At 36.3% G+C, this 15357-nt stretch overlaps 2 protein-coding genes and 1 long non-coding RNA gene across 3 annotated transcripts; 1 reads left to right on the forward strand and 2 right to left on the reverse strand.

Moving 5' to 3' along the window:
* Nucleotides 1-1556: 1556 nt before the first annotated feature.
* On the reverse strand, nucleotides 1557-4579 carry LOC111369558 (14-3-3-like protein D). The gene is made up of 4 exons (XM_022991127.1): nucleotides 4014-4579; nucleotides 3207-3329; nucleotides 2148-2264; nucleotides 1557-1830 (listed from the first exon to the last, which is right to left on the reverse strand). Exons 1-4 carry the CDS (start codon nucleotides 4491-4493, stop codon nucleotides 1810-1812), a joined length of 741 nt encoding a protein of 246 aa, XP_022846895.1. The 5' UTR covers nucleotides 4494-4579; the 3' UTR covers nucleotides 1557-1809.
* A 114-nt stretch (nucleotides 4580-4693) lies between these two features.
* LOC111369559 lies at nucleotides 4694-5926 on the forward strand. Its single transcript, XR_002698192.1, has 2 exons — nucleotides 4694-4951; nucleotides 5485-5926. It is a non-coding gene; the product is annotated as an uncharacterized LOC111369559 (long non-coding RNA).
* Nucleotides 5927-7178: 1252 nt separating this feature from the next.
* LOC111369035 (protein FAR1-RELATED SEQUENCE 1-like) lies at nucleotides 7179-8870 on the reverse strand. The gene is made up of 3 exons (XM_022990521.1): nucleotides 8867-8870; nucleotides 8094-8683; nucleotides 7179-7754 (listed from the first exon to the last, which is right to left on the reverse strand). The coding sequence occupies exons 1-3, from the start codon at nucleotides 8868-8870 to the stop codon at nucleotides 7179-7181; spliced, it is 1170 nt and encodes a 389-aa protein (XP_022846289.1).
* Nucleotides 8871-15357: the final 6487 nt, after the last annotated feature.

Genomic DNA, 15357 nt, shown 5'->3' on the forward strand with positions numbered 1-15357 from the left:
TTTGTATTAACATACGGGTAATTTCGTTTTTTTTCCCTCCTTTGTTGGAGAAGATGAGAATACGAAGGGAACAAAATGATATTATAAAATTATTTTAAGGACAGAAAATGTAAAATCAAAAGATGGCCAAATTGTTGAAAAGATATCGTTTCAATTATTTTAAGTTGTTAATTTTTAAAATTACTTATGTTAGTAACGCTGTCTTGTATTTTATCTATTCACTTTATTAATATTGTCTAACTTTTTCACGTGAAAAAGAACATTATGGATTAGTTGCTAATTATTTCCAACTATTTCAACTTTTGTGAAATTGAGTTCGATTATTCGACGAATTGAGCAAGTACGAAGTACATGACTCCCGACTAATTTTATTTTATTTTTATATTTAAAATTTAAAATCATATTAAAACGGAAAATGAAAAAGAAATATTTTAATCAATGTCCTGTCCTCCTTTTTGAAAACCCCTCACAGTATGCAAAAGGGGATGTCACTTACTGTTAATGTCATCCTATAACACAAAATGCACGAGACTTTAGAAATGCTGCCAGAGGTGTAAATTGTTAAGATTTGGGATCCGTCTTAATAAGGTTAACATTGTTAAGAGGAGTGACCCAAAATCTATTTAAATTGACCAATATTTCGGTATTTAACCGATGTGAAATTTATTCCCTTAACATGACCCCGCAAGATAATGATTCTTTTTGAGCAGACCAATCTTGAAATCCGTGTGCTCATTTTTGAAACTTAATCGGATCGAATAACTCGTTGAAACTTACTGGACTCTGATACCACGTTAAGATTTGGAATCCATCTTAATAAAGTCAACCTTGTTAAGAGGAGTGACCCAAGATCTATTTAAGTTGACCAATATTTCGATATTTAACCGATGTAAAATTTATTCCCTTAACATAAATTAAGGTTGGATACCTAAAACTCTTTTTAATTTTGTATTTTAATAATTAACTAAAAAAATATTAAAAAAATTTGAACCCAATATTGGTTTGTGCTTAGCCTCTCAATTTTTAGCATGAATCAAACCGATTCAAACTAGTAGAAATTGTGGATCGTGCTAAACCCACACACGACCTACACCGGGTCACATTTAAGAGGTCAATTTGAATAGTTATCGGAAACATCATGCCTTATTACAATTTCTTGATTTATTCTTTATTCTTTTTCTATTTTTTAACTAATAACTCAAAAAGTTGTGTTTTGAGTTAAGTGGACTAATTAACTTAGCCCAAATCCAAGATGTGATTGCTTGACTTAATAGACCCAATCCAATTGACATAATCAATTGCCGAGTTGGCCAATTTGGTACCGCTCTATCGTGTGAATGACAAAACTTAAAAGAAATACCAACCTCATTTTAGATGAAATATGACTCGGAATGTGATTAAGACGTAAATATGACACGTCTATCATATTGTCTAGTATAAATGATAAAAATAGGAAATTTGAAAGAACAAATTAATGAATGGAAAGATATATTGCTCCAAAAAAAATAAAAAAAAAAAATAAATAAATAAATAACAATAAAAGATGCACTTTTAAGTACGATCAAACATCTTCACGTTGGATTTGTTTCATTCTCCTCTTGCAACGATGTAGGCTTATACCTCATTCTTCCAAACAAATTTTCCACATTCCAAGAAGCATTCCGAACAATGAAATTCATAAAATTTATATAAAAGGTTGTATAAACACAAGTTCCCAAACCCATGATTTGTTGTTATATGCAAATTATAAGACAAATTGTGACATTAAAAGCCCACCTCCTTAATTCAGGAGCAGATTTAGCCATCACCTCAAGCATCATCTGTGGGATCCTGCATCAATGTACATCTGAGTTAAATTCATTTCAATTCTAGGTTTCTATTGAAATAATTTCTCATTAAACCTGTATCAAATTAAAGAAAAATCTATCAAATTAGTGCTCATCAGCATCAAATACAGACAGTTGACTCCGACTATCTTCATTTTTATATATAGTCTCGTATTGGGACAAGGAGCAAAGTTGGATTACTTGACAATTGACATTGTTGTTTGTATCAAATGCAAATGTTATCTGGGATCGAATGAAAATTCGATAGACTTGTATGAAAAGATTTTGATGTAATTTACATTAAGTTTCTAGGTATTCTACCTGCATATCTGAGGTCCAAAGAGTGAGATTGTCCCTCAAAAGTTGCATGATAAGAGTGCTGTCCTTGTACGATTCCTCGCCCAAAGTGTCCAGCTCAGCAATAGCTTCCTCAAAAGCCTAGAAATATTAAAAATCGTGAAAATAAATTACAGTGCAACTTACTTTAAAAAATTCTTGAATATATTGTTGTAAACTGAATTAAGCAGCATCTCTAAGTGGATTTCTGGGTTTGTAGACAGCTAAGAAGTGTCACGGAAGCCTTTCATCTCAACTCATAACCGGCATGGTATCAAACCTCATGGACAGTTTCCATGATGGATACAATGGTCTTTGAAAGTTCTAATTTACAAGAAAGTTAAAAACTCGCTTACCTTTTTTTTTTATACCAATTATATAGTCATGTTTCTTTATTGAGAATGTCTTGTTTTGTTTGTTTACTAATATATCCTTGTTTAATTTGCCTAGATATAATCAATTTTCCCCACTTAATATTGAAATTGTACAAATATAAATAAGGGCAAATTAGGAATGTTTTTGGCCAAAATTGCTTTTCCCAATAACATTAAATAAGATTTCTTTATTCGCGTAAAAAGCAAAACCAGCCCATATAAATGGAACAGAGGAAGTACTAATCTAATAATTTACATTTTAACGGGACCATCATAGAAAGACATAATCCACAAAATATATCCACTTCCACAAAACATTAAAAAAAATCGGTGTAATTACTGCACGTTGGCTACTTTTATGAGGTACTTTTTCTTAAATTGTTTTTAAGTTATCTATAATTTCTATAATCATGGAAAGTCATATTTAGTGCTGTATTGAGTCTGGACGGACCTGTTCCTTGGTATTTATGACCTTTCCTTTGTAGTCTTTGAAATTTTCAGACCTAAAACTGAACTAATAGGCTACCAAACCCAAAAATAGGAACAAAACGGAATAGAATCATTGATTTTAAACATCCAAGGGAAGAAACAAAGATTGCTCTGAAGTGTAAGCCATTGAAAAGGTAAAAGATAAAATTATTCAACTTGGTCGAGGGTGAGGTCGACTAACCTGTTTGGCCATGTTGCAAGCCTTCTCTGATGAATTCAGAATTTCGTAGTAGAAAACAGAGAAGTTCAACGCCAAACCCAACCGTATAGGATGCGTAGGAGAAAGATCCGCAAGTGCAATTTCCTGTTAAGAAACCAACATACGATTAAAATAGTTAATCACAATTCTTATGTTAAATTTCAAATCAAAATGTATAAGCATGAACCTTTAACGCAGCTTATCCAATCATCAACAAGCATTTTACCACTAAATGACAACGTGATAAGAACTTTGTAAGCCTCGCAAAAGTTCATAATTCATTCCAAAGAGAAAGAAAGGCATAAACACGTAACAAAAATAGTCACTCAACCAAAATATATTCCATTATGTTGTATTATCAAAGGTAATGGCTCTAGGTTCAAGTCTAACTGTCATCAATTAATGAAAAGATAATCCCGATGTGCATGTGACTAGACAAGTTGAAGATAACATTTGTTTAAATGAGTGAATCGCTTTAACTGCTTAACTAACAACTTAACTCCAGATTTTTAAACAAGGCGATTCATTTCACAAGTGATTCGAAAAGGATAAAAAAAACAATGAATTGTATTTAATTTGTAACACATAGTCTTCAAATCCTACAATCTCACGAAATTATGCCCCAATATCTCAACCCTCAATCCCAAATTCTTTTACTTTCTTATCCATTTTCAATTTAAAACACCATAAGAATGCATGAAATTAGAAATATAACAACTCTTCAACTTGTATAAATAGAGATGAAGCAAATCAAATTACTCATTTATACATATAAAGAGAGATATATACCTGAGCGGCTTTGTAAGCGACCATAGTATCCTCAGCAGCCTGCTTACGCTCATCCCCAACCTTAAACTCCGCTAAGTACCTGTAATAATCCCCCTTCATTTTGAGGTAAAAAACCTTGGACTCATTAGAAACAGCGGCGGGAATCAAATAATCATTCAGAATTTTCAAAATCCCGGCGCAAATCTCAGAAAGCTCGCCCTCGACCTTAGATCTGTAATCTTTAACGAGCGCAACGTGGTCGTCGTTCTTGCGGCTTTCCTCTTTCTGTTCAATCGACGAGACTATGCGCCAGGCGGCGCGGAGAGAGCCGATGACGTTCTTGTAAGCCACAGAGAGGAGGTTGCGCTCCTCCACCGTGAGTTCCGTTCCGGCGGCGGAGGTGACCACCAGCTTGTCCATGAACTGGACCATCTCCTCGTAGCGCTCGGCTTGCTCGGCTAGCTTAGCCATGTAAAGGTATTGTTCGCGGGTCAAAGCCATCAGAGAAGTCGAAAGATTGCGCAGTCGAGAGAGATTTGAAGTGAATTCGACTTTTTTGAGGTTGTAAGGAGGGTTCGGATATTCAATCGCGCTTCACGTAAACTGTATTTGACAGTGTTTTTTGACACGCTTACGTGGAAAATAAGAATAAAAAAAAGCCAAAAAATGGGAATTATTTAAAAATGGGCCATTATTTCCCCATTCATAACCCTCTGGCCAGAACTGAAACCCATTTCGTAACCCTAAAATCGCCACCATTGATTCCACCTAGCTAACGCCAACTATCCGACGACATAGTAACCACAATCGAAATGGTCGTCTGCACCTTCATCGGCCACTAAGTTGTTCCGTCCTCCGTCCCTATCGCGAACCAAGAGATGAAAATTTCGAAAATTTTCAGGCGCCACGGGTATTGTCATTTCCGGCATTAACCGACCACGACATAACTCGTCGAAGCGGTAAGTAATGTGAAGCTTAAAGGTTGAAATGTATGGTTTGTATTTTTCTGTTCATTGTATACGTGCTCTGTATATTATCTCTCTGCACCAAATTTTCAACATGTAATTTTCATTCAATAATTTGAGAAGAAATGGCAGAGAAACTTTGATTTACACCCCACAAGATTCCTTCATTCTTTGATGCTCGTATCAGATTTCACAGGGTCTTTCTTGATTTCAACTATTCATTCTCCTTCTATGTAATTTTGTTATTATTTTTAATATGCAGGGTAAGGGGAGTAGTGTTATGAGTTTGAATGATTATAAATTGGATTTTTCGTTAGTGGGTTATTTAATGACCAGAAGATTGACAAATGTTTAGATGCTTAATATTGTGATTTTCTTCCCAAAAAAAATAAAAATGAAGCACTCATGGCAACACCAACTAATTCTACTGATTTTAATTGAACAAGCACTCATGGCAACACCAGCTAGTCGCTTGATTCAGAATGAGAATCTCAATATCCCCTCTAACATATTGCTGTCTTGTATAGGTGCTACTCGTGGGCTTAAGATTGATGTCGTCAAGGCAAATAAGAAAGCAGGGGTTGGTGCAAGAAAAGCTCTTAATGACATATCAAACTTGAGAAATTCTACCATGCTACAAATGAAGAAAGATCTCACTCAGTATTTTGAAAACTTTGTCTGTCCAACGAAGAAACGATGTCCAAATTGTGGCGAGGGCATCAAGAAGTGTATGGAGGTCGAGAGAAAAACAAAAAAATTGGGCGACTGCTTTATTGCTGCACCAATTATCAAACTTCATTTTTTTTAATCGGCCAGTCACGTGTAGTGGCTTTGTTCTGTTATTTTGAACAATTATGATGTTTAATTTGTGTTGTGACACAATGTTGGGTCTCAACAGTGTTGTTGTAATTTTAATATCAAATAGTAATTCGTATGTTGTAATTAATTGGTATGTATTATTTTGATGCATGTCTCGAGCAGTTTCCTTCCATAAATAAGAGCGGCGAATCGTTATGAGCATGTATAGTTTCCAAACATTATGAGCAACACCGTATGGTCTAGTATGTTTAAGTTCCGAATAAGCTAATAAGATAATTAAATTCGTTACATAATTAAAATTTGTTCATTCCACAGACTATATGCAAGTTGCTAATCCTCTTTGACTTCTCTTCCATCAATCTTGCATTGTAGGGGATTCCATTCGCGTCATATAAAATAGGTACTTGAACCCCAGGAAATACCATGTTTGTTCCATCGTGATAAGTTAACTGTGGATAGTAAGGCATGGCATAGCCTAACATAGGAAATACAACATCAACAAAAGTGGACAAAATGATCTTCTTTGTTAGTGTGTAGTGTACAGTGTTATGTTACCTTCGAGCTGCGGTTGCACATTTGTCGTCGATTGTGATATCAAAGTTGAAGATGTCACATGCTGTATGAAGGCCTGACTATCCTTGCCACCCTACATGAGTTAATAGAAAAGTGAGTACAACTATGTTATAAGGTTTCCAAACCTTTGATAGAAGTCGATGTTGCCTGCAAAAATAAACGAATAATACTTGACGAGTCATACGTATGTAACAAAACAATGAAACGGAAATGTACCTTTGTTTTTTTCGAACGCGACTCCAATGGGCTTTTCTTGCGGACTTTCTTTGGTGCGCCCTTCCTTTTTGGAACATTTAGGGTCTTGTACGTTTCCACTACTTGTGTCATTTGATTGCTTGGACAGGAGATTGCTGGAAGTAATCGATTTAGTAATTGACATCTCCTTAGATTGCACTCAAATCCAATCTAGTGGCTCACGAGTTCGATCTTCATCGTTCGCGACAATGTCTGCCAATGTAATAAACTCTTCAACAAGATTATCGTATCTCAATTGTTCAGGAGTACAAACCAGACCAGCATAACTCACCGCAACCCTCGTTTGTGCTCTTCTAATATCCTTTCTCCATCTCCGCCATATATACCTCTCCGGCAGTGAGGTTATGGCATTACGCATCAAGATTGAAATGGCGTGTCTGCATAATATTCCCCGGAACTCAAGGAAGTGACAGCTACAAATAATGTGGCAATCATCCATACGAAATGAGACCGAACACTTTTTTCGATGCACTCGTTCGTCGAAAATGACATCCTCCATCACCTCATATGTCGTCCCCATATATCCATCAGTTTTAGAAATTATGTTACAATAAACTTTTTCAGTTATCTCCTCCTAAAATTCTTTGAACTTAGAAATGGTATAAAGGATCTGAAATTGCTTTTCCATCACATATTTCATTGCACAAGGCACCATTTGTGAGTAAAACTTAAAATCTGCTTGGAACTCTTTCTCAACCTTATTTCGTAGAGCTCGTTCATATTGCTCAACAAACTGCTTCAATGATGTCTTCGAATTCATATATCCATCGAAAAATGTATTCATACTTTCACTGCGTTGTGTCGTTGACATACCAGCCGAAAAAGTGGTATTCAAATAGCACGGGACCCAACGACCTCTGTTCTCATACAAGCTTGACAACCATTCATTGTTATTTAAATTATGGGTATCAGTTGTCATTGTCCATCCTCGTTCAAATTCTTCAGTAGACTGTGAGTCATATACTAATCTATGGATAGAGGCAAAAATAGAGCCCTTTTCAGCATGATATCCAAACTTTTCTGGTAATTTCTTTAATATGTACCATAAACACCATCTGTGTTTAGTGTTTGGAAACACAATCTGAATTGCATTCTGCATTGCCCTATCTTGATCAGTGATAATTCCATTAGGAGCTTTGCCGTGCATGCACTACAGCCATGTCTTGAATAACCACACAAAGGTATCATTATCCTCGTTCGATAGCAAACCACATCCAAGTAATGTTGATTGTTCGTGATGATTAACTCCAACAAAAGGGGCAAAAAGCATGTCATATTTATTGGTGAGATAAGTGGTATCAAATGTGACTACATCCCCAAACTCCTTATACGCTTGTCGGCACCTATTACCTGCCCAAAAAACGTTCCTCGGCCACGATTCTTCGTCTAAATCCATACAAAAGAAAAGCCCCAAGCACTTTGCTTGCATTTGTGCAAAGTAGGCTTGTATTGTTGCGGCATCCCTTTCGCCAAGCCTCAATCACCTCACCTTTTCAACATAGTTTCGATAATCCTTTTCTACATAGGTTATGTTCTCATATCCCCCCGCTTCAACAACTGCGGAATTGCAACTCTTGTGCAACGGAATTCCCGCCACATTATTGACTTCAAGCTTCCGTTTCACTTGTGCACTCAATTCCCGATTGCATCGATACAACCTTGATTTCGAAGGACTTGTTTTATGATTATGATCGAGATGGACTATGCAAATTCTCCATGTTCCATGAATGTCTGAAGCTGCAGTGAGTCTTGCTTTACGACCTGTTTGAATTGTTGGTTGCGGTTTCAAAGTAGAATTTGTACTATAACTTCTTTTGCCGTCACGACTACATGTCAATGTTACGTAATTCACTACTCCATCATCTCCCTTTTTCGAGTTCCTTTTCCTCATCGGAAACCCTTTTTCATACGCATATCTTTTGTAAAAGTCAAACAGTTCGTTTTCGTCCTTGAACTTCATTCCCGGCTGCGGCTCAGTTGCACCATCTCCCCGTATGACATCTTTTTCCAACGTTATGACATTATCATTAGTTGATTCTACTATGGCGTCATCCTCCAATACAGTTACTATTTCTTTTCCTGTGACAACATGAAGGTGCAGCATTCAGGAAAACATCAACATATCACACCTTTAGCCTTTTTAAATAAGTAATTTCATATTCATGCAATTGTTAATTTCAGATTACCACATCATTAATTTCAGATTTATGGGAAAAAAATTGACATTTATGGACTACTTCTCAATCGATTCTTATACATTACCCATGGTAGTTCAACTATTTTATGGAATCTGAATTCTTACAACACAATAAGTACAAAACAAGTCCTGCAAAACCTATAAATTACAAGCATGAAGGCGTTTACCTTTCTCTGTCATCGTTTGGAGAAGTCCGCTTTCGATACCCGTTGCTCTATGACATTTCCCTGTTGCCCGGTGTTTTGCGGTTGGTTGATAGGAAAAAACGCAGTGGGTTTTCGTCGATTTTGGTGTAAATGCAAACGTACACTCCCACCATAGTTGTTCTTATGGAGAAAATCGTTGATTTGGGTATAGATTCAAACACATTGCTGTTAGGTTTTATGCAGAAGAAAATCGAGGTAAATTTCCGTTCGATTTGGGGTAAACAATCGGGGTGAATTTGGGCCGCTTTTTACTGTGGGTATTAGGTGGAAAATGAAACCCTGTATTGCTAGAATGGGCCGGATATAAGGGTAATGAAAAATGGAATGTTTTGCCCTAATAAGTTTTCCCGCCAGATTTTGAATTAATGTAAACCACACTGTCAGCCCACAATGTATAACCAGCATTATTGTTGGATATTTATATAAGGGCAATTTTTTTTTTTTTTTTTTCAAGAAGTCCCCTTTTGCGGTTATGTTTAATTTTTGTCAAAAATATATTTCTTATAAAAGGAAACTTCATGCATGTGAGTTACAATCTGTAATATCAATTGAAAATGAGTTTTCGTAGTTAGTTCACCTTCGTTAAATTGCAACTTTCGATCAAATGGTAAGAGAGTTATTTTGACAAATATTTAGTTCAGCTAAGTTACTTTATCAATTAACGGTCTCGGGTTGAAATTAGGAATTTATCGCTGGGGCTTAAATTGACTTTACCTTTTTTAGGTTATTTTCAGGTTATATATTTTTGGAGTGATACTCGTCGTGTGAATCCGGCATGGCAATAGAGGAGGAAGAAGGTAGTTCGTGAGGTTAATGTTAGGAAATAAAATCAATTGAGACAATATATATGATACAATATGAAGTATATGAACGCAAACAAATAATAAGATAAAAGGTAAAAATTTAATTGATAGAGGAATAGAGTATTTTATTGAGTTGATGAATATGAAAAAAAAATAAAAATAACCGTGTCTACATAATTATTTAATATTTTAGTAATATCAGATTAGTAAAACGAGTCTAATATTTATAGAGGTACATGTCAAATCCTAAAAATACTACAAAAACGAAAACAAGATCAAAATAATGTGCAATAATAATTATTTTCAATAAAAACGCGTAAATTTAAGGAAATAATATTTTTTTTTTCATTAAAAGCTTGTGTAATGAAGGAGGCAATATTTTTTTCCAAAAAATCCAACCTGATTTGGGTAAAAAAAAAAAAATAATAATAATCTAACAACTCCACCTTGACACAAATTTCGACGTAACGAACGAAGCCCCAAAATTTTTCCACTTGAAAAAATATATTCAACTACAACGAAAAATTAGAACTCTTCAACAAGAACTAAACTGTCTCTAACACAAATATACTCACCCTTTTCCACAGTATCCAATACAGATATATGAACCCAAACATCAGATTTTCCAAAATTTACAAAGAATTATAAATTAGCAAACAGTGTCAAAACACACAAAGTAGTAGAATCAACTCCCAATACTTTCATAAAAGGCTCCTGGATAGTCTCAACACCTTCAAAAATGCTGAAAGAATATGCAACCGAATCAACATTCATGTACCTATCTCCAATGGGTCTATCCCTAATAGTTAAATACGATGAAATTACTCATATCCTCCAAACTCGACTGAATAGTATTTTCCCATATGGACTCTGAACAAAATCCAAAAGTACAGTACCAAACTGAATCTCCACTATGGTACTAGATCTATGCTAACTTTTCTTCGCAAATTCTGTTCGACCTTGCAAGATGTATAATTGAACATTTTCCATCCCTCCAATACAATATGAACATCCTTCCGAACTCTCAAGACTCTACCTCCTCTAGAGAACGTGCATCATTTTGAATCAAGAGTACTTAATGAAATGATATTTTTCTTCTTCAAGTCTGGAATATGTCGAACATGATGAAGTGTTTTACATGCTTTATCCACTAATTTTAATCTAACTCTAACAATATCAACTAATCAACCAAGTTCGTTGTTTCTCGTGACAATGACACATTGCATCACAGTTTCATATGTTTTAAACAATTTTCAATTAGGAAACATATGGAATGTACAAGCTGTATCCAAAACCCACTCCTCGTCAAATTTGGATTTCATGTCAGAAATCGTCAAAACATCTCCATCACTCAAATAGTTATTTGTTGTATTAGTCTCATCTGAAGTGTTCGATTGCTTCCCATGATTTGCAATCAAATTACTTTTGTTCTGCAATTTGTTGCAATCCATGTTGAAGTGTCATTTCTTCTTGCAGTAATAACAAACCCAATTACCAAAATTCGACCTCAACTTACCCCTTCTACGATCACCATGAACAATAATGCCTTCTCCATCTCTGGCCTTAGATCCAACTAGATGCGCCATATTTTATTTTGGAAACAAGGCATCAAACACATCTTCAATTTGAGAGTAACATGATTATACAAGATTGTGTCTCTACATGAAGTAAATGAAGCGGGTAGGGAACACAAAAGGATTATAACCAAATTTTCTTCACCATACATTATCTCTAAAGTCTCCAAATTGACGATGATCTCCTTGAACACAGTCGGAAGACATTCCAAATTATAAGCATCCCGTGTCAAAATGTGTTCGATCTTATTCGTATTCACAATATTGTTAGTCTAAGACAAAACACACAAAGAGAGAGAGAGAGAGAGAGAGAGAGAGAGAGAGAGAGAGAGCAGTTTATTCACAGAAATTGTAATTACAGCTAATACATCTCCAATTACTTCTGAAAATGACAGCTTTATATTTGATAATTAAGTGAATAAAAATAATAGATTATTATTTTTTCTTCGAGATAAGTTGACTTAATTTAAAAGGAGAACATGGACTTGATTGAAATGCATATGACGTTCCTAAATGTAAGATGCTTAGTCTCTATCTCTTGTTCGTAGTACTTAAATCAAGATTTATGTGGAAATTCTTTAATTTTTTCACCATAAAATGTATGTATACATCTTTGTATCATATTTTCATTTGAAACTCATATAATACGCATCTAGTAACTGTCTAATTATGATATTACATATTAAACACACTTCTCATTAATGTTGAAATTTTTTGTTATTTTAAATGTTTGGATGTTTAGACTTTTTATCAATTATTAAGTGACCACTTAAGTTAAATATTGGCTAGTCTTGTGATTGTCGGGTCCGAGGCGAAGTCCAAAAATTAAACCCCCCAAAATCAACGTAAAATGCAAAATTCAACAGTAATAATACAACCTATTGCTAATGTAAAACTTAACATTAAAACAACAAAATATTGTAAGAAATATAAGTATTTGAAAAACAAACATTCAATATCTTCAAATATTGTAACACTTCGAGTAAATTTAATGAATCCTTACTGAACTTTAAAATTATTACTACTTACTTATTGAACTTTAACGGGTTATCCAATACTCACTCATCTTCGTATATAATTATCCGTCCACCACTATTTTAACTATCATCTCTCCAAATAGACAGAAACTACACGTACATAACAGAAAACATTCGACGTGGCATATTGACAGTATTAATTATGTTCTAATCACCAAAAACACACCAAACAAACACACCTTTACATTATTAGCCTAAATCTAAATCTTATAATCAAAAGCCCCAAACTACTTGATCAGATGTTCAGCTTCTGAGCAAGTTTCCACATAAAAATGAGGTCGGAGTGGTGGTGCTGCTGTGGCAACGGCCAAGTTAATGAGGAGGAAGGAGAACAGAGCGGTGGGAGGCATTTTTGCTACTAGTTTGGTCAGTGTATTAAGTACTTTCACTAAAATGGTCCTAGAAAACTAGTTCTTCTTAATCTAGTTTTGCATATCTGATGCAGGGTGAGTAATTCAAATAAGATAACAAGAAGAGGTGAGGGAGGGGGAGAAGAAGAAGAAGAACAGGGACAGAGGGAAGAAAGGAGGAAAAGGGTGACAGCCACTTCATTATTTAATCAAATTCATCAATTGAAAAATAACAATGTAAAATAGGTTTAAATACTGAAAAATACTGCAAACCTAGGGCCAAGCCCAATACACAAGTCCATAAAATTAAAATAACCTAAGTCCAACTAAAATAATTAAAACTGGACTGGGATGTCCTCATCAATTCTCCCGGGGTGGGAGAGAAAACTCGACCCTGTCGAGTGGCTATATAACCATAGGCTGAGTGGTTGGGCAAGCTTCTTCCGGCGTCTGTAGAAATGCGTTAATGGCGGTCTGAGCCTGGTGTCCTCATCAACTCCTCTCGGGTGGACGGGAGGTGATTTGGGCCAATGAAGATCCTGCTGACTCCGATAAAACTCTAACAAATCTGGGTCCAATTGCTATAGTGTCTCCCTGGAGATCCATGCACAGTCACAATCTGGTCGACCAACCCAACGAACAAGGAAGCGCTGAACCTCTCCATCATTAGTGAACACAATTTATTTATCTAAAATAGTATCAAATTTTTCTTTGTGTGCTGTGAGAGGTGGTAGTGGGTTAGAAGGGGTCAAAGAATCACGGTCAAGGTCCACAATAGGAGATGACAGAGGATCATCTGAGGGAATGAAATGGCCTTTATAAGCTACAAGGTCCTCAACATTGAAAGTAGAGTGATAACCAAGGTGTGGTGGAATGTCAACAATATATGCATTTGGACCAACCTGCTTTAAAATTTTAAAAGGACCAGCACTACGAGCTTGCAATTTAGAGGCGGGTCCATGTAAACGCCGCTCTGGCCTAATGCGAACCATAACGTAATCCCCAATGTTAAACTCAATATGTCGTCTGTGTAAATCAGCTTGGAGTTTATATTTTGCATTACTAGCTTCAAGTTGTTTATTGATCTCAATATGCAAGTCACGAAGATGTTGTGCAAATGCTTCGGCTGATATTGTCACTCTAGCCTGTGGGGACATAGGGATGAGATCTAACGGTTTCCTAGGCTTGTACCCATGAACGGCTTCAAATGGACTCATAGCTAGTGAACGATTTATGGAGCTATTATATGCGATTTGAGCTACAGGAAGGATCAAATCCCAATTTCGAAGGTTTTCCCGGACCAGACAACGTAATAGGTTACCAAGACTTCGATTAACCACTTCAGTTTGACCGTTAGTCTAAGGGTGGTAGGCCGTAGAAAATTTCAATTTGGTACCCATCTTGTGCCACAAAGCTCTCCAAAAATGGCTAGTGAAACGAACGTCCCTATCAGACACGATGATCTTGGGAAGCCCATACAATTTGACAATTTCATTAAAGAATAACAGGGCAACCTTGGACGCATCCGACGTCTTGCTACAGGGGATAAAACGAGCCATGTTTGAGAAGCGATCGACAACCACAAAAATAGAGTCATGCTTCTTTGGGGTGCGTGGAAGCCCTAACACAAAATCCATACTAACATCTTGCCAAGGACAATTAGGGACAGGGAGAGGGGTGTATAGACCTGTGTTCTGCTTCTTCTGCTTACTCAATTGACAAGTGCTACAAGTACTAACAATTTTAGCCACGTCTTTCTTCAAGCTAGGCCAATAGAATTGACGTTCAACTTCCTCTATGGTCTTATCACGTCCAAAATGACCGGCTAACCCTCCCGCATGAATTTCCCACACGATGAAATCTCGCACTGAAGTTCGAGGGATGCACAATTTATTGGCTCTAAAGAGATAACCCTCCTCAAGTCGGAAGCCATCTGTGGCGCTTGATTGTCCTCTTTGTAAATCAAGAAAGATATCTTTAAAATCGGGACATACCGCGTAATCCTCCTTAAGTCTTTCAAACCCGATGACCTTGACACTCATGACCGACAAAAGGGAGACACGACGACTTAACGCATCGGCTGCTTGGTTCTCTACGCCCTTTTTGTGTTTTAAAACAAATGAATAGGCCTGCAAATATTCGACCCAATGACCATACCTAGAACTTAACCTTTTCTGGGAGTTGAGGTAACGGAGAGCCTCGTGATCCGAATAAAAGACAAATTCCTGGGGTAACAAATAGTGGTGCCAATAGCGCAAAGCCTGGACCACTGCATACAGTTCTTTATCATAAGTGGAGTACCACTGTTTGGCCTCATTCAACTTCTCACTGCAATAGGCAACAGGGTGACGATCCTGGCTTAAGACTCCGCCTATACCTACCCTGGAGGCGTCACATTCAACTTCAAAGACTTTGGAAAAGTCGGGAAGACGCATGATAGGGGCCTTCGTCATTCGTTTCTCGACTAACTTAAAGGTCTTAGCCACCTCTTGTGTCCAATGAAACTCCCCTTTCTTCATGCACTCCGTAATAGGCGCCATGATAGTGCTAAACCCCTTGATAAAGCGACGGTAGAATGTAGCTAAG

This window comes from Olea europaea, chromosome 20 (genome assembly GCF_002742605.1).
Source record: "Olea europaea var. sylvestris chromosome 20, O_europaea_v1, whole genome shotgun sequence".
Lineage (NCBI taxonomy): Eukaryota > Viridiplantae > Streptophyta > Magnoliopsida > Lamiales > Oleaceae > Olea > Olea europaea.